Below are 23,918 nucleotides of genomic sequence, written 5' to 3' on the forward strand. Positions count from 1 at the left end.
TTACATTTGACAAACTTGTTTTCTTTTTCTTTGTATTTTAAGCAATAAATATGCATATTTTAGATGAGGATTTATTACATTTGACAAACTTGTTTTCTTTTTCTTTGTATTTTAAGCAATAAATATGCATATTTTAGATGAGGATTTATTACATTTGACAAACTTGTTTTCTTTTTCTTTGTATTTTAAGCAATAAATATGCATATTTTAGATGAGGATTTATTACATTTGACAAACTTGTTTTCTTTTTCTTTGTATTTTAAGCAATAAATATGCATATTTTAGATGAGGATTTATTATTACATTTGACAAACTTGTTTTCTTTTTCTTTGTATTTTAAGCAATAAATATGCATATTTTAGATGAGGATTTATTACATTTCACAAACTTGTTTTCTTTTTCTTTGTATTTTAAGCAATAAATATGCATATTTTAGATGAGGATTTATTATTACATTTGACAAACTTGTTTTCTTTTTCTTTGTATTTTAAGCAATAAATATGCATATTTTAGATGAGGATTTATTATTACATTTCACAAACTTGTTTTCTTTTTCTTTGTATTTTAAGCAATAAATATGCATATTTTAGATGAGGATTTATTACATTTGACAAACTTGTTTTCTTTTTCTTTGTATTTTAAGCAATAAATATGCATATTTTAGATGAGGATTTATTATTACATTTGACAAACTTGTTTTCTTTTTCTTTGTATTTTAAGCAATAAATATGCATATTTTAGATGAGGATTTATTATTACATTTGACAAACTTGTTTTCTTTTTCTTTGTATTTTAAGCAATAAATATGCATATTTTAGATGAGGATTTATTACATTTGACAAACTTGTTTTCTTTTTCTTTGTATTTTAAGCAATAAATATGCATATTTTAGATGAGGATTTATTACATTTGACAAACTTGTTTTCTTTTTCTTTGTATTTTAAGCAATAAATATGCATATTTTAGATGAGGATTTATTATTACATTTGACAAACTTGTTTTCTTTTTCTTTGTATTTTAAGCAATAAATATGCATATTTTAGATGAGGATTATTATTACATTTGACAAACTTGTTTTCTTTTTCTTTGTATTTTAAGCAATAAATATGCATATTTTAGATGAGGATTTATTACATTTGACAAACTTGTTTTCTTTTTCTTTGTATTTTAAGCAATAAATATGCATATTTTAGATGAGGATTTATTATTACATTTCACAAACTTGTTTTCTTTTTCTTTGTATTTTAAGCAATAAATATGCATATTTTAGATGAGGATGATTATTACATTTGACAAACTTGTTTTCTTTTTCTTTGTATTTTAAGCAATAAATATGCATATTTTAGATGAGGATTTATTACATTTCACAAACTTGTTTTCTTTTTCTTTGTATTTTAAGCAATAAATATGCATATTTTAGAGGATGATTATTACATTTGACAAACTTGTTTTCTTTTTCTTTGTATTTTAAGCAATAAATATGCATATTTTAGATGAGGATTTATTATTACATTTCACAAACTTGTTTTCTTTTTCTTTGTATTTTAAGCAATAAATATGCATATTTTAGATGATGATTATTACATTTCACAAACTTGTTTTCTTTTTCTTTGTATTTTAAGCAATAAATATGCATATTTTAGATGAGGATTTATTATTACATTTCACAAACTTGTTTTCTTTTTATTTGTATTTTAAGCAATAAATATGCATATTTTAGATGAGGATTTATTACATTTCACAAACTTGTTTTCTTTTTCTTTGTATTTTAAGCAATAAATATGCATATTTTAGATGAGGATTTATTACATTTCACAAACTTGTTTTCTTTTTCTTTGTATTTTAAGCAATAAATATGCATATTTTAGATGAGGATTTATTATTACATTTGACAAACTTGTTTTCTTTTTCTTTGTATTTTAAGCAATAAATATGCATATTTTAGATGAGGATTTATTACATTTCACAAACTTGTTTTCTTTTTCTTTGTATTTTAAGCAATAAATATGCATATTTTAGATGAGGATTTATTATTACATTTGACAAACTTGTTTTCTTTTTCTTTGTATTTTAAGCAATAAATATGCATATTTTAGATGAGGATTTATTACATTTCACAAACTTGTTTTCTTTTTCTTTGTATTTTAAGCAATAAATATGCATATTTTAGATGAGGATTTATTACATTTGACAAACTTGTTTTCTTTTTCTTTGTATTTTAAGCAATAAATATGCATATTTTAGATGAGGATTTATTACATTTTATTCTTACATTACTTCCTGTTTTTTTTTTTAGACAGTGACAGATGATTTGGTGTCCCCGACGAAATATCTTCCATCAGATATTTTAACTGAAGAAATTTATCACATACTTGTTATCATGATTGTACACTATTGGGACAAAAAACACCCATCAAGCTGAAATCACTGTCAATAATTTTCCCCATCTGTGCCTAAATAAAAAACGTAGATTCCATGAACAAGGCTTCTTTCCTAGAACTTCACTCCTGTAGAACACTGTTCCATTTGCCTGTTTCCCAACTGGCTACAACTTTTCAAGTCCAACATAAACAAATTCCTGATAAACAGCCTCCTTAAGTAATCCAATTCATCAAATCTCCATTATAAACAATTACTACAATATTATCTCATTGATTACTGTACACACAATAACCCTTATCCTCGAGTGGCCACCGGGCCTTGATAAGTGGTGACTCCCATGTAAAAAAAAAAAATTTAGAAATCGTAAAGGTGAATTTCACATGAAAACAATGGTATCTACGTATTCCTCGTATTTTTAATTTCTCGAGACATTTTATTCTTGCATTACTGCACCTGTTTTTCAAACAGTGATAGCTGATTTGTCATCCCCGACGAAACATCGTCCAACTGGATATTTTTAACTGAAGGAATTATCACATACCTCCACCTCTTATTATTATTAGTAGTAGTAGTATTAGTATTATTATTATTATTATTAGTAGTAGTAGTAGTATTGGTGGTAGTAGTAGTAAAATTAAAAATTTTCAGCGCTTCTACAGAATTGGGACGAAATTTTGGAAATCGTAAAACTGAATTTCACACAAAAACAATGGTATCTACGTATTCTTCATATTTTTAAGATGATTACATCCAAAATTTACGAACATCAATAAAGTAGAAAATTATTAAAGAAAATAGAAAATAGAATTTGCTGAACACGAGCGTGTATACCTATGTAAGACACAGGAGAGTTCACAAGGGAGATAATTTCCTCCCGATAATTCTTGGAAAACAGTTGCAAAAATCTTGTATGTCATTTTTACGGGTTTTTTAATTTTTAGGCGAACATTTATTTTTATAGGAAACAATTATGAAAAAAAAAAAAAAATTTTGAATGAAAACCAGACTCAGAAACCTTGTATATATGTTATGTTTATTTTGTTATTTGTTTTGCGTTGGTCACATTAAAAATGTAGAGTTGCTTCCCTTGCGTTTCGATTTTATTTATAAATTCCAAGATGGCTATCTTCAACACGCTGTCATAAAAACGTGTTTTTCCACTGTAAAAAAAAACAAAACTGCTCAATCAAATTAAGTGAATTTTTTTTTTTTAGATCTGCAATCCAAAACTGATATGTACAATATAACTTATTTCGATATTTTCATTTTTTTTAACGCCTTGGTTAAACTTGTACAAGTACCAAAGCAAGATGGTCACACTTTTTCACCAGCAAACACGATAAAAGTTGATTTTTTTTAAAATAATTTAGTTAAAATTTAATTTCGACTGCATAATCTGGAAGCTAATATTCTAACTTAGAATTGACAATAAAAAAAATCAGTTGAAAATATTGTTTTTTTTAAATTTTTTTATCTGAAAACTCCATTTATCTACTACAAACTTTCCAATAGTGTAGAAGCGCCAAATTTTCAACTACTGTGGAATTTCCACGGGTTCTACTAGTAAAACGTTAATTTATTTTTGTTTTCATTTCAGGTGATTACACGAAACCGGTCCGTCCATCCTGCAACTGATTTGTAAAGAGTCACGACAGGGGAAAACTATTTGAATGTTTTCGTTTCTATTCAGAAGATCAGCTCAAAAACAACAACAAACAAACAAAAGATGGAGACAATCTCGAACATGAAAGTTGATTCTTGCAAAAAAATGTCCCTCGGGATTTTCAGAAACCGTGAATTCAATGGCTTAAAAGAACAGTGCCCAAACATTTGCTGAATACCGTGCATATCTAAAGAAACCATATTTAAAAAAAAAAAATTTTTTTTAATATTTAAAAACAAAACAAAAAAAGAACAGAAAAACTAAAAAACAAAACAAAAGAAAACCAACAAAAAAACAGCAATTTGCTTTTTTGAAAACCAGAAGCGTAAAAGCAAAACACTGTATATATAAATCGTGTTAAGACGTGCATATTTCTAGGAAGTTGAATTCTTTAATATTTATTCTTAACATTGTTGTTTGATGCCAAAACTAAATTTCCACATTCAACAAAGATCCACTGAATCTTATCAAAAAAAAAAAAATGAATCAAAGAGACATTGAATCTTATCCCAAGAAACTAAAAAAAAAATGGCAATTTGCTTTTTTTTAAAAGCAAAACATTGTACATATAAAATCGTGTTTAGTCTACGTTCAAAAAAGATACGTTGAATCTTATCAAAAAAAAAAAAACAAAAAACAAAAATAAATCAAAAGAGCCGTTGAATTTTATCCAAAACAAAAAAATAAAATACCGATCCAATTTTTTTACCGAGCTTAAAAAAGATCCGAATACTAATCGATATTTTTTTTACTTTAAGTCTGATTTCCCGATTATATATGACAACCACGTTACTAGCAGAGACTGGCACTATTCTTGTAATCAATGTCTTTCAGTCGTCGCATAAAAACTAACCTTGTATCCAACTCTGTCCTCGTGGGGTGGCAAGTAAAAAGGAAGATTCAAGATGAGAATAATAACCCAAGCCATATAAATTGTCAATCCTCATCTAAAAAATAACAAAATATAATCGTTTTAGTTGAAACAATTAACACTGATCAATAGTTGATATAAACCCTAGCAGGACTACCCGGAATTGCCAGGGAATTAATGAGCACCGCTACATTACTGATTACAATTTTAATTTTTTAGCTCTATAAATTTCAGTTTTAATTGGTTCAGGGGAGATAATTTGGAAAATTAAGAGTTATTTCCCTTGATGTCTTGAACGGGTTAACATTATTTTTTAAATTCATTTTCATTGATTTGGTGTCTAAATAATTACAAATTGCTTAAGAATGGAGATTTGGTATCTGTCTGCCTGAAGGCAAAACTGCACTATTTTAATAGCAATGGCGATCTGATATTTGTCTGAAGCTGGACCTATACTATTTTATTAATAATGGAGATTTGGTATCTGTCTGACAGCAAAATTAGGCTATTTTTTTAATAATAATCTAAAGAATTTTTTGCATAAGTTTACTTTCTAGATTATAAACGAGGACCAGGCTGCGACTAGCGGAGATCGGCACTATTTTTGTAATTGATGTTCGTGAATCGTGAAGTTGAGTTTTAAAAAATGGAGACGAACACAAAGCTGGAAATGAAACCAAGCGTTTGCCAAGAGTGCGGGTCTGCATTCACGAATAAATCCGATTGGGAAATTCACCAGCTGACCCACACAGTCGAACAAGAGGCTTTGACTCGGCATTTGCTTAAACGCAGCTTAACTGCGAAATTGCAGACTTTAAAAACGGATGTAAACCACGAGACGAAACGAGGCACTTGCGACGTTTGTGGATACGCATTCACAGACGAATCGGATCGAGAAATCCACCAACTCAATCATACGGTGACAAAATCATATCATTGTGGTAGTTGTGATGCGGTCTTTTGCGAACAAGAGGCTCTGCATAGACATTTGCTCACGCACAATGATGGGATGACGCAGGTATTTAAGACAAACCCGCAAAACAATTGTGATGTTAAACGAAATAATTGTGATTTGTGCGGACATGCATTTACAAACGAATCCGATCGGGAACTACATCGGCTTACGCATGTGGAGAAATCGTATTCTTCCACAAGTTGTGATGTAGCCCTTTCGGAAAAAGAGATTCCAGATGGACGTTTGTTAATCGATAATGATAGTAAAGCGCAGTTTTTTAAAACCGAGGTGGAGACAAACGGCGGGGATAGACCAAACGTTTCCGAAGCTAGCGGATATATAAGTGAATCAGATCAGGATCCGGACTCACAGGATGTAGCGGAGAAATTATATACTTGTGGAACTTGTGATTCAGCGTTTTCCGAGCAAAAGTTACTGAATGAACATTTACTTACACACGATGCTGATAACGACGAGGATGATAAGTCGGAAGTTTTAAAGCCTGACATCCAGACGAATGGAAAGGACGATAATCCGAACGTGTGTGTGGTGTGTGGGTATGTATTTACAAACGAATCGGAATGGGAAATGCACAAGTTTACTCACACCATGGAGACGTCGTATTCGTGCGGGAATTGCAACGAGGCGTTTTCTGCACCGGAGGCCCTGAATCGACATTTGCTCACGCACAACGAAGATAGAAAGTCTCATTCGTGCAAGATCTGCGGGACGACATTTTCCAGGCCGTCTAATTTGCATAGACATATCCAGACGCATACCGGGCTGAAGCCATACGCCTGCGAGACTTGTGGTTCATCTTTTACCCGGAACTCGCATCTCAAACGCCACATCCAGTCGCACTCGCGAGAGAAGGCAAACACTTGCGACCTGTGCGGGTATATTTTTTCAAAGAAATCGCAGCTGGAATCGCACTTGGAGTCGCACACGGAAGGCAGCTCGTACAGCTGCGATATTTGCGATGAAACGTTTACGCTGAAGACGGAATTGAGCAAGCACCTGTTGACGCACATCGAAGCGAAGCTGCATGTGTGTGATATCTGCGGCACAACATTCTCGAAAGTTTCCAACTTGCAGCGACATGTGCAGCTGCATACTGGGGAAAAACCTTACTCGTGTTCGATATGCCGATGCGCGTACACTCGTAATTCACATCTAAAACGACACATGTTGACCCACAGCGGTGAAAAGCCGCATGCGTGCGACATTTGCGGGTTCGCTTTCTCCCAAAAGTCGCACCTAAAAGCACACCTGCAAACGCACGTGGGCGAGAAGCGATTTACCTGCGAGATCTGCAACGCAGCGTTCTTTCAGCAATCGTCGCTAAACAAGCACCTTGTGTCGCACAGTGACGTTCGGCCGTATTCATGCCAGATTTGCAATGCGCAATTTTCAAGATATTCAAACCTGCAGAGGCATGTGCAAACCCACAGCGGACGGAAACCATACATGTGCGAAATATGCAACTCGACGTTTTCTAGGAATGCACACCTAAAACGCCACATCCTGACCCATACCGGGCAAAAGCCGTTTACTTGCGATATATGCAACCGATCCTTCTCGCAGAAAGCGCTTTTAAAACTGCATGTGCAAATGCATAACGGAGATTCACTGTACACGTGCGGCGTCTGCCAAATGATATTACCGAGCAATTCGGATCTGCAGCTACATATGCTATCGCACAACGACGGCGATAAGACAGAAATTTCGGAACAACTCGACATGTCATTTTCGCAAGAATCACTGACAGGAAGTCATTTAGAAACTCCGGGAAACGAAAAACCTAGCTCAAGCGAATCTATGATGTTTTCGAGCAGTTCGGACCTGCAACTGCATGCAATATCGACCAATGACGATAAGACAGAAATTATGAAACAGGAAATTGATGAATCGCTTCTGCAGGATTCTGCTACGGAAAATAATTTAGAAACTACAGGAAATGAAAAAACGGGCTCAAGTGAACCTATGCAAGTGTCGCAGTCGGAAGACATAGCTTGTGAGAGTTATACGAAACGAAAAGCTGGCGATAAGCAGTACGTCTGCGGGATCTGTTTGTCGACGTTCTCTCGGAATTCTAGTCTCCACGTCCACATGAGGATTCATAGTGGGGTGAAACCGTACAAGTGCGAGACGTGCAACGCGGCTTTTACGCAACAGTCGGCGCTGAAACGTCACTTGCTGACGCACAGCGACGTCAAGCCTCATCCGTGCACGGTGTGCGATATGACATTCTCGAGGCTTTCGAACCTGCAGCGCCACATGCAGATTCACTCCGGAATCAAGCCGTACCCGTGCACGATTTGCAAGTCTTCGTTCACGCGGAATTCACACTTGAAACGACATATGCAAACCCACACCGGTGAAAAGCCCCACGTCTGCAACGTGTGTGGGTTTACATTCTCGCAAAAGTCGCACCTCAAGGCGCACCACTTGACCCATGCCGAGGGGAAAATCTTCACGTGCGAGATATGCCAGGCAACTTTCTTCCAGAAGCCGGCCCTCAACCGGCACTTGCTGATTCACAGCGGGGAGAAGCTCCATCCGTGTTACATCTGCTTCTCGACGTTCACTCGTCTCTCGAACCTGCAGCGGCATATACAGACCCATACTGGGGAAAAGCCGTATTCATGCCAGGTCTGCGGCTCCTCTTTCTCGAGGAATTCCCATCTAAAGCGCCACGAACAGATACATTTGAAAGATAAAAACCTCGTATCGGCGACTGTGCTCGGTTCAACACTTACAGAAAGCCCTACTACAAAACCGGACATGCCAACACCAACAAACATACAGAATAGTCCCATCGTTGCGTAAATTTGACAATTTATCGACAACCCTTCTCTTCTCCCTCCAAGAAAAAAAACAAACTAAAACTAAATTCCGCAAATTAGTGGAGAAGTCGCAACCCGGAGTTGATGAAAATTTCGGTACTTCTGCAGAAAAAAGTTACCAGGCTAAAGCCAATGTTCTCGAGGAATTCCCATCTAAAATGCCACGAACAAATACATTTGAAAGATAAAAGCCTCGTGGCGGCAGCTGTGTTCGGAACAACACTTACAAAAATGACAAAACCGGACACCGCGATGCCAATAAACTTAAAGAATAGTTCAATCGTTGTGTAAATTTGACAATTTGTCGACCCCCCCTCCCTCTAAAAAAAAAAAATAAATAAATAAACTGAATTCCCCAAATTAGTGGAGAAGCTGCAACCTTGAGTTGATGAAAATTCCGGTACTTCTGCAGGAAAAAAGTTACCAGGCTAAAGCCACTCGAGGAATTCCCATCCGACACTCCACAAACAAATGCATTTGAAAGATAAAAGCCTCGTGACGCTTACAGAAAGCCCCACAACAAAACCGGACATGGCGATGCCAACAAACTTACAGAAGAATAATCCCGTCGTTGCGTAAATTTGACAATTTATTGACAATCCCCTCTCCTTCCTCGCAAAAAAAAAAAAAAAAAATTAGTGGAGAAGTCGAAACCCTGAGTCGATGAAGATTCTGGTACTTCTGCAGAAAAAATGTTACCAAGCTAAAGCTGATGTTTTTTGTTTTTTTTACATGGGGGTCATCACTTATCAAGGCCTGAAGCCACTTGGGGTTTCATGGGCGTTTCCTAGCAGATAACATAAACTGCCGGATTTGCCGAAATACTTAGTGAATGAAATTCAAGTAAAAGGACAAGAAAAAAAACAAAACATTGTTTTAAGGAAGACAAAAAACAAAAACAAAACATTGTTTTAAGGAAGACAAAAAACAAAAACAAAACATTGTTTTAAGGAAGAAAAAAACAAAAACAAAACATTGTTTTAAGGAAGACAAAAATAGGAATAAAGTCCATTCATATTATTTGGATTTTTCAGACGACTCATTTCATTTTGAGTGTAATTTTCACGTTTCACCAATTTTCACAACGTTTCAGTTGATGTATCCTCTAAACTACTTCATGTGTATCTCGTCAAACTTGGAAATCTGGACAGAATTTTAAACAGAACCCTTTTCTTCACGGGGGTAGCATGCTCTTGTTCCATCAGCCATGACTGGATAGAGGTCCTAAGTAATTCGCAATTGTATTTTTCGGTCGCCCACACTGAGAATTGAACCATAAACCTTCAGATAGGGTAAGCTACTGAGATTTGCCGAAATGCTTAGCCAAAAAAATTTGAATTTAAGATTAAAGGTTAGCATACATATAAAAACATAATTATCAAAAAAATTTCAGAGGTTACATATGGCAAAACGTAAAATAACACTCAAGATGAGAACAGTAGTCCGATGAATCTAAATAATATGAATAATCGATCCTCATCTCAAAAATTCAAAAACTTATATATTTCTGTCGAAACAAAAAAGTGGTTCAAGGTTACGCGTTGTTTTACTATCATTCACTCTGTAGAGGAAGACAACTCTCTTTTACTAACAGATTCGTTCATTATTTTCATCTCATAATTTAACACGATTGTCCCAAGGTCTCATCAAGCCATTACAGAAACTAACGTTAATAATAATAAAAAACGGTGTTTTACAATTTGTCATTGTGTAGAGGGAGACAACTCTCTTTTACTAACAGATTCGTTCGTTTTTTTTTTTTTTGTTTTTTTTCATCTTATAATTTAGGACGCTTGATGCTATATTAAAAAATTTCAAAATCAAAACATTAAAAAAAGAAACGACTTTTTTTTTAATCTAACAAAGTTGATAACCTTAATAATACAAAAATTAGTCTTCACGCGACTATTAAGAGAATCGTTTTTGTTTTCATATCACGATTTACTATGCTAAAACCAACGACCAATGATATTTGCATTGGATGAAAACATTTTTAAAAAAGGAGCTGTGGCTTTTTATTCATTTTTGTTTAATTAAAAAGTAAATGTTCTGATAATGTTTTTAAAAAATTAGTCTTTAACGTTAGAAAAACTAAAAGAACTGAAACTAATAAAAGAAGGATAAAACCTTTATAGTTGTGGCGACTTTTTTCTTTTTCATTTTTATAATATTTTATTTTTTTCTGTAACAAAGCTTATAATATTAATAGCACCAACATCTAGTTTTTGACATTACAGAAAATGAAAATGCAACGATAGTTATAGAGGAATTGTAAACAGTTTTAAAAGTTTCGTTCTTTGTATTTTTTAAGGTTAAAGACTAATTTTTAAAAACCTGACCATAACATTTACTTTTTTGTTAAAAAAAAAAAGTTGGCGCACCTTCTTTTTGAAATGTTTTCTTAATAGTCACGTAAAGACTAAATTTTGTATTATTAATGTTATCAGCTTCGTGTCAAGTGAAACGGAGAGAAAATAATATTACAAAAATGCAGCATGCAGCGGGCATATATGGTTAAGATTAAACATGGAAAAGTAAAAGGACTAGTTGTTAACACTGGAAAAGAAAAGGCAAGATATTCTTGTAAAACATAACTTTCATGCTTGCAGTTTTTTCTATGTAATTATATATATATATATATATATATATATATATTCAAACGATTGGTTATTCATATTATTTGGATTCATCAGACTACTGTTCTCATCTTGAGTTTTATTTTCACAACGTTTTGCTTGGTGTAAGCTCTGATTTTCTTCAGGTGTATCTTGTCGAATTTGTTATCTGGACGGAATTTGGAATCTACCAATGGTTATACCACCTACATCGAGAATTGAACCTTCATCGTTCAGGAGAATAGCACTTTTATTCTCAACCCAAAAATGCATTTGCGAATTACTTAAAGTCATAGCTGATGGAACAAGAGCATGCTACCTCCTGTGAAGTAAATAAAGGGTTCCGTTAGAAATTCTGTCCAAATTCCTGAGTTTGACAGAAACATTCCCGAATTTGACAAGATACACCCGAAGGAGGTCGGAGGTCACATCGATCGAAACGCTGTAAAAATGACACTCAAGATAAGAACGGCATTCTGAAGAATCCAAATATGTAATACAAATAAAGAACTGTTCAAAATTTTGTTCAAATTTCCGAGTTTGATAAGATACACCCGAAGGAGGTCGAAGGTCACATTAACTGAAACATTGTGAAAGTGACACTCAAGATGAGAACCGTAGTCTGAAGAATCCCAAATCTCAAAAATTCAGAAACACATATATATTTTGTTGAAATGTTAACCAATCATCATTTCAAATATTCAGAAACTGAATAAAAAAATCACTCAACATATAATTTTCTAGAATGAATATTTATTTGAATGTTTGATTCTTTTTAATTTTTTTTTTTCAACAAAAAATACAAAAACAAAACAAAAAAGAAGGCTCAAAATTATCCGAGAAATTTCCAGTATGGATAGAGAGAAATACATCTTGGAAACTACTTGTTTCCTGGAATTTTAAAATGTTATTTTCGTTTTCAGTACACTCGAAAGACTTTAATGCCATTTAAAAGGATTTTTTTACGGTGGCTGCACCTTTAGCAAAAGAATATTTTTTTGTTGTTTGGAAAAAAAATTTTAAAAATAGCCGCATCTTTCCTTACAATTATCGTTTGTAAAAAAAAAAATAAAATAAAATAAAATTAAAAAAATAAAAACAAAAGAACAAATTAATCTCTTAGTAAAATCAGTCTTACTTCATGATTGCCCAATAACTTAAGTCCACATCTGTGCGGCTGTGACCATATTAGATGTTAAAGCTTTTTTTTTTTTTTTTTGCGAGACGGACAGTGAATTTTTGGTTGGCGACCTATGAGAGAAGCGGCGTACACCAATTTCTTACAAAGGTGTCACCACTTATCAAGGCTCAGAAGCCACTCGAGGATAAGGGTTAATGAGTGTATAAAAATTATCGTCGTCTTTAGTAGTGGAAATTTGGTAAATTGGATTACTTAAGGGAACGGCTGATCAAGAATTTGTTTACATTGGACTTGAAGACGACCATATTGTAGTCAGTTGGAAAGCAGTCAAAGAGAACAGAGTTCCACAGGCGTGCAGTTCTAAGAAATAAACTTTGTTCATGGAATCGACGTTTAGGTTTAAGCACAGATAAAGAGTGGGGGGAATTATTGATAATGGTTTCAGCTTAACGAGTGTTTTTCATAAAAGTTGTCAGACGATTAAAGTTTTTTATTTTTTGAAATAATTCAGTAATTCAGTAATATTCAGGTAATTTCGAAGCTAACATTGTAATTTAGTAGAATTGACAAAAAAAATGAATAAAAAATAAAAAATCAGTAGAAACCATTTTTTTTCTTTATCTGAAAACTCCATTTATCGATTACAAAATTTCGTTGCAATAGTGTAGAAGCGTCGTTAAAATTTGTATTAACATCATATATAAAAATTGGAAATTATGAGTAAATGTAGAAAAGTAATATGATTGGCAGCAGCGCAATATTCTTAAAGAAAACATTTCTGTAAATCTAAGAAAGAAAGATAGGAAAAAAAAATCTATTACAATTACTTGTTAAATTTTTTGGGAGTGCTTGTTAAGATAGTCGACCGATTGAGTTTTTATAAATAGAAGAGCCCCGGAATACCTAGACGCATATGGGACTTAAAGTTGTAGTCAGTTGGCGGCGCTCTTTTATAATTTGTCATTGTTCTAAGGGAGACAACTCTCTTTTAATAAGAGATTATTCGTTCATTTTTCTCATTTCATAATTTAGGACGTTAATAATTCTGTCAGTAAGTTTCACGAGCAGTTTACAAAACATACTTTTATGTTTTTTGTTTATTTATTTATTTTTTTTTTTTAGCAGGAGTATTCAATTTAACAATGTAAATAGAATTTTTGTGAAATATAAAACGGTTCTTTTGCTCGGTTAATGTCGCCGCGTTACTTACGAAAAAAAAAAAACGGTTAATTACCCTGCAGAAGCAACTGTTAAAAGCTATCTAAAAAACGAAAAACATAAACGTATGTTTTTGTAAACTACTCGTGAAAACTTAATGACAGCTTTATCAGCGTCCTAAATTACGAGAAGAAAAAAATGAACAAATCTCTTAGTAAAAGAGAGTTGTCTCTTTTAGAGCAATGACAAATTGTAAAACAGCGCCCAGTTGGAAAGCAGGAAAATGGAACGGTGTTCCGCAGGCGTGCAGTTCTAGGAAAGAAGTTTTGTTCATGGATTCTACGTTTAGGTTTGAGATCAAATAAAACGTGAGGGGGGAATTGTTGATAGTGGTTTCAGCTCGACGAGTGTTTTTTGCTAGGGGAGACTGTAGATTGGAGCTCGGACGAGCACTTGCCATGAAAATACGGATATAGCAGAGACAGGCTCGCAACGTCTCTTCTGTGGGAAAGAGGTTGCAAGGAAGAGAAAATGGTATCCCCAACTAAGCTATTTGGAACTCTGTCTAGCAGCTCCAGTTCACATGTACTTGGACGTATTTGGTTCTTATATAGATTGCATATCAACAGTATTACTTTTTCTATGAATTTCAAGGTTCAGGGGAAATAACTATGTAAATTAATAAGAGTTATTCCCCTTCATGACAATACGTTTTAGTTAAAGCATGAAAACGGCCTTTTTTTTGTTTGTTTTTTTTACTTGTGTCCCCACGAGTTAGACATGAGGTCGGTTTTTCTAAAATAAAAAAATGTATCAGTTATGAAGGATTTAAGAAAATGTTTTAGAAACATGTGTGTATGGTTGTCATAGAAATGTTAATGTCTTCTTGTTGAAGCCAAGACGGTGCACTAAAGGCATAAAAATACGAAGAGAGAGGCAACGAAAATATTGAAAAAACAAAAGTTATATTGTACGTACCTGTTATGGAATAAAATTCTCGAGAAAAAAAAAATCGCTTTGTTTGATAAAGTAGGCGTTTTTTTTTGTTTTTTTTTTACAGAAGAAAATCAAATTGTTATCAGATCGATCGTGTCGCCCCATCTTAGCTATATCTGTGAACGAGGAAGGGTGGGCGCCAGGGGAGATAACTCCAATCACCGCTTAAAGTTTGTCAAAATTTGACGAGATTATTTTGAAATTATAAAAAAAAAAAAATTAGTGCACAGTGAACGAGGCATAAAAAATGACGAAGTTCAGCATTGCCCCCCCCCTCATTTAGCCCCCAAAAGTCCCCATGGGATGTCAAATCCTGGTGAAAATAAACAAACGTTGCAGTTTTAGGCATTAACGTATGTAAATTTGAGTTCTGCACCATGTAAAAAAAGAAATGAATAAGTCCATCATTTGCCCCCGTGCCCCCCTCCCATGTAGCCCCCAAAATCCCCAAGGCCTTAACATATTTAAATTTGAGTTCAGCACCATGCAAAACTGCTAAACAGACATATATAGGAAATTTTGGACAAATATGGTAAAATAGTCCCAAAAATTGAATGTTTTTATTAGCCCTAAAAGAGCCTCTAGGGCACGCCCAAGAGTTATCACGAAGTATAGACAAACAAAATTATATAGAAATCAGTTAGTTACAAGTTTTCAGAAAGTTTTATAAAAATCCAAGGCATCAATTTTTTTAATAAGCACAAACGTGTCAATTTTAGTCATTTTAACGCAAAAGACACTCATAGGGGGCAATCTCTTTCACGCGGTAGGTTTGGGAAAAGGAGTTAAAAATGAAAAAAATATACAAAATACTGTTAAAAACCACCGAATATATGTCACAGTAACATATATTGAGCGAGTTTCTAACAGTATTTTGTCTGTTTTTTTTTTATTTATAACTCCTTTTCCCAAACTTGCCGTGTCAACAAGAGAGTCGGGCGCAATTTTTAATTTTCCACTACATCGGTAAACACTATATGTTTTTCGAGCTGAATAAACATGTTGCATTAAATAAAAACACTAAAAAATTATTCAGTTGGGTAGAAAAGTAACTTTTGATAACATTTATTTGTTATATATTTGTTTTTTGACAACTTTTTCGAATCTATGTGTACAGTAATACAAACCCGTTTCTCTGTCCTTTTGTTTTAACCCTTTTTTCAGTTAAAGGCACCTTGTTTATTCGTCCGTGGAAATATCCAAGATGGCGACGACACAATCAATCTCACAAAAATTTGATTTTCCTCTCTAAAAAAAATAAAAATAAAAATAAAAACTACTTGATAAAATTAAGTGAAATTTTTTTAAAGTGAGAATTTCATTCCATAACGGATACATACTATTTAGTTCTTTTTCAATATCTTCGTTTTTTATTGTCTTTAGTAAACTGCACAAGTACTTAGCTTTTTTTTTCTATTTAAAAAAATGAAAAGGACGTGGAAACTCTTTAAAACAAGTAAAAAAAAAAACCTAAAATATTTATCTAGGTATTTTTTCTGTCCATCAAATTTCGACAAACTTTAAGCTGTGATTGGAGTTATCTCCCCTGGCGCTCCCCCTCATTGTCCACTGAAAACAAGATAGCGATGATACGATCTATCTCATTAAAATTTGATTATGCTCTGTAAAAAAACAAACTACATGATCATATTAAGCGATTTTTTTTATTATAAGAACTTTATTCCATAAAGGGTACATACAATATAATTTTTTTCCCAATATCTTCATTTTTTTAATGCCTTTTAAGCACCGCCAAGATCAGACGGACTTTCAGGTATTTGTTTGGCATGCCAAGAGAGAAGCTTAAGAGGAGAGGGATGAAAGAAGCGATGTAGATGACCGGTCTTCTATATTACAACGAGTTTATCAAGTTTTCGTGGTGCTTGTTAAGCTGTAGTAAACAGCTCGAATTTTTAAATATGTCGCTTTAAGCAAAAATAATAGTATCTACCTTATTATCATATCGTAAAAAGATGTTTGTATTACAATACACAGACGTGCAAAAAAAAATGGCGAAAATATTCAAATATATAACAAATAAATGTTATCAATGGCAAGATTAGTTACTCTTCTACCTAACTGGAAAAGTTTTTAGTGGCTTTAATCACTTTAAAACGTTGGATCAGTTCGAAAACCATACAGTTTGTGGGAAATGTGGCCTAGCAGGATAAGCAATCTGCAGTCGGGATCTGTCGATTATAGGGATCGGAGTTGCAGGTACAGGGATCCCTATGCGTCAAAAGCGGTAGAATATAACTGGGACCTTTAAATGTAAACTTCACAAAATCTCCAACTTACAGAAGGGTTCTACAGAGTCACATCCACATCCATATAAGTTTAAAAGGCGTGAATAACTTCGGAAAATAACGACATTCAACAAAGAACTCGAGATTGCTGTACTGGAATAAAATGCTAACATTTATTAACCTGTTTAAGAGAAAAAGTAATTCAAATTATTTCAACGTTAAGGATTTGCCTCCTGTGTTAGACAGTTTATGCGTGTCTTGAAGAAAAGGCTAAAAATTCATGAATATGAATTTTCATGTTGAGAGAGCACACACGTAATTATTTTTTGGAAGGAAAAGAAAACAGTTATTTATAATATAAATCTCACCTGTCTGTTTAAATGTATGTATGTATGTCAGGTCATGTCATATGCTACTGGTACCATGTAACCCAGTACTACCTGCCTCATGGTCGGCTCACCGGCGACTAAACTGGCTCCCCCACCAGACTTGTTTGGTGAGGAATGCGGCTAGTCTCCCTGAAGGATTAAAAACAAGACCTTCCAAAGGGCGAATGAACTCTTTTTCTGGGTCAACGGCCAACTAGCACCATGTATAGAGGGCTCCTGTAAGCCGTGGTGAAAGCAACCTTTCTAGGAGAAGTAAATCTCTGATTTAAAAAACCATAAATATATAATATTGTCTAGCTTGAAGCTATCATAGAAATAAATGCTAATTCTTTGAACAAGCCTATGCACACATTTTACAATAATAAAGCTTTTACGTTTTTTTTTTTCATATGTATCACTAAACTTGATTTATGAGGAGTCGAATATTCACATAATCTGCAAGAATATGGCTTTTCGATTGTGTTTTATTTCACTTCAGTCAAAATTCTCAGAAATCAAAGAGCACACGACCTGGAGTTAACACTTGAACTCTATATGAGATACATAGATATTTGAATGTTCTATTAAAGTTCTTTATCTCTCAAACACTGAGTTAGTCAAGAAATTGAGAACATAATTTTCCCCTCCTCAATTAACCATTTTCATACATTGTAGTATATCTTTTATTTTGGTCTCTTGGTCTTACTGGATTCCACGACAAGAATTTATCTAGTCTGGTGGAGTATCCAGCTTCGTGCTATTGAGTTAACATCACTTGAAGAAGGTGCACCATTCGTCGGAAAAGCAAAGTCCTTTTTTTACATGGGGGTCACCACTTATCAAGGCCCGAAGGCCACTCAGGGATAAGGGTTATTGTGTGTACAGTAATCAATGAGATAGTATTGTAGTAATCATTAGTATTGGGGGTTTTGATAGAGTGTCTTACTTAAGGGGGCGGTTTGTCAGGAGTTTGTTTATGTTGGACTTGAAGACGTCCAAGTTGTAGTCAGGTGGGAAGCAGACAAGCGGGTCCTCAATATATTTGTTCCAATTCATGTTATCTGTGAAGGTTAAGCTGAGGAGTTTGAACGAAGGGCGTTTTTAGTCACGGCAATCAGTGAGGACATTGCTAAGGGTGGTGCAAAGGAAGTGGGTTCCCTCTACCATGCAAGAAAACTACTTAATCCAGGGGCCCAGAGATACATAGATATTTGAATGTGCCATTTAAATTATTTATCTCTCAAACATCGACTTAGTAAAGAAATTGAGAACATAATTTTCCTCTCCCCAATTAACCATTTTCATTAATATAGTTTAGTATTCTCCTACACATATTAAACGAAAAGTATCCACATGCCAGGTTGTTCTGACAAACCTCTGTATAGCAAGACCTTAGACACTCGAGGATAGTGTCTAGTAGGCATTCAAGTTCTAAATTTCTTTTTTGTTTTAGTTTACTTCAAATCAAGGGGCCCACAACCTGGAGCTAACACTTGAACTACATGTGAGATATATAGATATTCACACGCACAGGAGATTCTCTCTCTCTCTCTCTCTCTCTCTCTCTCTCTCTCTCCCTCTATCTCTCTATCTCTCTCTCTCTCTCTCTCTCTCTCTCTCTCTCTTCCCTCCCTCTCTCTCTCTCTCTCTCTCTCTCTCTCTCTCTCTCTCTCTCTCTCTCTCTCCTCTCTCTCTCTCTTTCTCTCCTCTCTCTCTCTCTCTCTCTCTCTCTTCTCTCTCTCTCTCTCTCTCCTAAGCCCATTGTCTCTGATAAAACCTTAACAATAAACCATTTTCGTGGTTTAGTATTCTCCTACCCATATTGTTATATAATGGCGATACCAACATGGCGTATGTTGTATATACACTGAATGGGGTTCCTCTAAATATGTGTACATGTAACTAAATGCCTCTGGTGGTTCTTCACTAATTGAACCCTAGCTTATCGTGTTGCAGTCACGGTGTGTGTTCTTAACATTTTCTCATTGTATAATAAACTCTTTTCTTTAACCCTTTTAACTCTGCCATGATCTTTTTTAGTTGCGTCTCTTTTTTAGTGTGTTTTTTTTAACGTTTTTTTTAATTAAATTTTCTTCCTTTGAAGATTATAATGCTGGATATAAGGCAGCGAAATCAGCTGCCAACATTACCCTGCTTTTTATTGAAACCAACCGAGAGCGCTTTTTAGTATCCTCTCTGTTGCCTTAAGTGCAATTGATGTAGGTATAGGTAGATGAGAATCCTATAAACCAAGGCATCTCAGATTGTATTTAATTGAAAATTTCTAAGTCCAAACAAGAGGGGATGTAGGTATAGGAAGATGAGAATCCTATAGACCAAGGCAATGCAACGTGTATTCAATTGAAAATTTCTAAGTCCAAACAAGAGGGGATGTAGGTATAGATAGGTGAGAATCCTATAGACCAAGCCTTCTCAACGTGTATTCAATTGAAAAATTCTAAGTCCAAACAAGAGGGGATGTAGGTATAGATAGCTGAGAATCCTATAGACAAAGCCTTCTCAACGTGTATTCAATTGAAAATTTCTAAGTCCAAACAAGAGGGGATGTAGGTATAGATATATGAGAATCCTATAGACCAAGCCTTCTCAACGTGTATTCAATTGAAAAATTCTAAGTCCAAACAAGAGGGGATGTAGGTATAGATAGGTGAGAATCCTATAGACCAAGCCTTCTCAACGTGTATTCAATTAAAAAATTCTAAGTCCAACCAAGAGGGGATGTAGGTATAGATAGGTGAGAATCCTATAGACCAAGCCTTCTCAACGTGTATTCAATTGAAATAATTCTAAGTCCAAACAAGAGGGGATGTAGGTATAGATAGGTGACAATCTTATAGACCTAGGCATCTCAGCGTGTATTCAATTGAAAAATTTCTAAGTCCAAACAAGAGGGGATGTAGGTATAGATAGGTGACAATCTTATAGACCTAGGCATCTCAGCGTGTATTCAATTGAAAAATTTCTAAGTCCAAACAAGAGGGGATGTAGGTATAGATAGGTGACAATCTTATAGACCAAGGCATCTCAGCGTGTATTCAATTGAAAAATTTCTAAGTCCAAACAAGAGGGGATGTAGGTATCGATAGGTGACAATCTTATAGACCAAGTCATCTCAGCGTGTATTCAATTGAAAAATTTCTAAGTCCAAACAAGAGGGGATGTAGGTATAGATAGGTGACAATCTTATAGACCTAGGCATCTCAGCGTGTATTCAATTGAAAAATTTCTAAGTCCAAACAAGAGGGGATGTAGGTATAGATAGGTGACAATCTTATAGACCTAGGCATCTCAGCGTGTATTCAATTGAAAAATTTCTAAGTCCAAACAAGAGGGGATGTAGGTATAGATAGGTGACAATCTTATAGACCTAGGCATCTCAGCGTGTATTCAATTGAAAAATTTCTAAGTCCAAACAAGAGGGGATGTAGGTATAGATAGGTGACAATCTTATAGACCAAGGCATCTCAGAGTGTATTCAAGTGAAAAATTTCTAAGTCCAAACAAGAGGGGATGTAGGTATAGATAGGTGACAATCTTATAGACCTAGGCATCTCAGCGTGTATTCACTGGAAAAATTTCTAAGTCCAAACAAGAGGGGATGTAGGTATAGATAGGTGACAATCTTATAGACCTAGGCATCTCAGCGTGTATTCAATTGAAAAATTTCTAAGTCCAAACAAGAGGGGATGTAGGTATAGATAGGTGACAATCTTATAGACCTAGGCATCTCAGCGTGTATTCAATTGAAAAATTTCTAAGTCCAAACAAGAGGGGATGTAGGTATAGATAGGTGACAATCTTATAGACCTAGGCATCTCAGCGTGTATTCAATTGAAAAATTTCTAAGTCCAAACAAGAGGGGATGTAGGTATCGAGAGGTGACAATCTTATAGACCTAGGCATCTCAGCGTGTATTCAATTGAAAAATTTCTAAGTCCAAACAAGAGGGGATGTAGGTATCGAGAGGTGACAATCTTATAGACCTAGGCATCTCAGCGTGTATTCAATTGAAAAATTTCTAAGTCCAAACAAGAGGGGATGTAGGTATAGATAGGTGACAATCTTATAGACCTAGGCATCTCAGCGTGTATTCAATTGAAAAATTTCTAAGTCCAAACAAGAGGGGATGTAGGTATAGATAGGTGACAATCTTATAGACCTAGGCATCTCAGCGTGTATTCAATTGAAAAATTTCTAAGTCCAAACAAGAGGGGATGTAGGTATAGATAGGTGACAATCTTATAGACCTAGGCATCTCAGCGTGTATTCAATTGAAAAATTTCTAAGTCCAAACAAGAGGGGATGTAGGTATCGAGAGGTGACAATCTTATAGACCTAGGCATCTCAGCGTGTATTCAATTGAAAAATTTCTAAGTCCAAACAAGAGGGGATGTAGGTATAGATAGGTGACAATCTTATAGACCTAGGCATCTCAGCGTGTATTCAATTGAAAAATTTCTAAGTCCAAACAAGAGGGGATGTAGGTATCGAGAGGTGACAATCTTATAGACCTAGGCATCTCAGCGTGTATTCAATTGAAAAATTTCTAAGTCCAAACAAGAGGGGATGTAGGTATAGATAGGTGACAATCTTATAGACCTAGGCATCTCAGCGTGTATTCAATTGAAAAATTTCTAAGTCCAAACAAGAGGGGATGTAGGTATAGATAGGTGACAATCTTATAGACCTAGGCATCTCAGCGTGTATTCAATTGAAAAATTTCTAAGTCCAAACAAGAGGGGATGTAGGTATCGAGAGGTGACAATCTTATAGACCTAGGCATCTCAGCGTGTATTCAATTGAAAGATTTCTAAGTCCAAACAAAGGGGATGTAGGTATAGATAGGTGACAATCCTCTAGACCAAGGCATCTCAGCGTGTATTCAATTGAAAAATTTCTAAGTCCAAACAAGAGGGGATGTAGGTATAGATAGGTTACAATCTTATAGACCAGTGCATCTCAGCGTGTATTAAATTGAAAAATTTCTAAGTCCAAACAAAGGGGATGTAGGTATCGAGAGGTGACAATCTTATAGACCTAGGCATCTCAGCGTGTATTCAATTGAAAAATTTCTAAGTCCAAACAAGAGGGGATGTAGGTATAGATAGGTGACAATCTTATAGACCTAGGCATCTCAGCGTGTATTCAATTGAAAAATTTCTAAGTCCAAACAAGAGGGGATGTAGGTATCGAGAGGTGACAATCTTATAGACCTAGGCATCTCAGCGTGTATTCAATTGAAAAATTTCTAAGTCCAAACAAGAGGGGATGTAGGTATAGATAGGTGACAATCTTATAGACCTAGGCATCTCAGCGTGTATTCAATTGAAAAATTTCTAAGTCCAAACAAGAGGGGATGTAGGTATCGAGAGGTGACAATCTTATAGACCTAGGCATCTCAGCGTGTATTCAATTGAAAAATTTCTAAGTCCAAACAAGAGGGGATGTAGGTATCGAGAGGTGACAATCTTATAGACCAAGTCATCTCAGCGTGTATTCAATTGAAAAATTTCTAAGTCAAATCAAGAGGGGATGTAGGTATAGATAGGTGACAATCTTATAGACCAAGGCATCTCAGCGTGTATTCAATTGAAAAATTTCTAAGTCCAAACAAGAGGGGATGTAGGTATCGAGAGGTGACAATCTTATAGACCTAGGCATCTCAGCGTGTATTCAATTGAAAAATTTCTAAGTCCAAACAAGAGGGGATGTAGGTATAGATAGGTGACAATCTTATAGACCTAGGCATCTCAGCGTGTATTCAATTGAAAAATTTCTAAGTCCAAACAAGAGGGGATGTAGGTATCGAGAGGTGACAATCTTATAGACCTAGGCATCTCAGCGTGTATTCAATTGAAAAATTTCTAAGTCCAAACAAGAGGGGATGTAGGTATCGAGAGGTGACAATCTTATAGACCTAGGCATCTCAGCGTGTATTCAAGTGAAAAATTTCTAAGTCCAAACAAGAGGGGATGTAGGTATAGATAGGTGACAATCTTATAGACCTAGGCATCTCAGCGTGTATTCAATTGAAAAATTTCTAAGTCCAAACAAGAGGGATGTAGGTATCGAGAGGTGACAATCTTATAGACCTAGGCATCTCAGCGTGTATTCAATTGAAAAATTTCTAAGTCCAAACAAGAGGGGATGTAGGTATAGATAGGTGACAATCTTATAGACCTAGGCATCTCAGCGTGTATTCAATTGAAAAATTTCTAAGTCCAAACAAGAGGGGATGTAGGTATCGAGAGGTGACAATCTTATAGACCTAGGCATCTCAGCGTGTATTCAATTGAAAAATTTCTAAGTCCAAACAAGAGGGGATGTAGGTATAGATAGGTGACAATCTTATAGACCTAGGCATCTCAGCGTGTATTCAATTGAAAAATTTCTAAGTCCAAACAAGAGGGGATGTAGGTATCGAGAGGTGACAATCTTATAGACCTAGGCATCTCAGCGTGTATTCAATTGAAAAATTTCTAAGTCCAAACAAGAGGGGATGTAGGTATCGAGAGGTGACAATCTTATAGACCAAGTCATCTCAGCGTGTATTCAATTGAAAAATTTCTAAGTCAAATCAAGAGGGGATGTAGGTATAGATAGGTGACAATCTTATAGACCAAGGCATCTCAGCGTGTATTCAATTGAAAAATTTC

At 34.8% G+C, this 23,918-nt stretch overlaps 1 protein-coding gene across 1 annotated transcript; it reads left to right on the forward strand.

Annotated features, from left to right (window-relative positions):
• The first annotated feature begins 2,185 nt into the window (after positions 1 to 2,185).
• Positions 2,186 to 13,271, forward strand: LOC145270419 (uncharacterized). Its single transcript, XM_080126060.1, is given in 2 exon segments — positions 2,186 to 8,688; positions 8,690 to 13,271. Coding segments are annotated over 2 exon segments (3,342 nt in total). The 5' UTR covers positions 2,186 to 5,562; the 3' UTR covers positions 8,906 to 13,271.
• The last annotated feature ends 10,647 nt before the right edge of the window (positions 13,272 to 23,918 follow it).

The sequence above is a fragment of the Euprymna scolopes genome, chromosome 46 (assembly GCF_053919585.1).
Source record: "Euprymna scolopes isolate OS-2025 chromosome 46, ASM5391958v1, whole genome shotgun sequence".
Classification (NCBI taxonomy): domain Eukaryota; kingdom Metazoa; phylum Mollusca; class Cephalopoda; order Sepiida; family Sepiolidae; genus Euprymna; species Euprymna scolopes.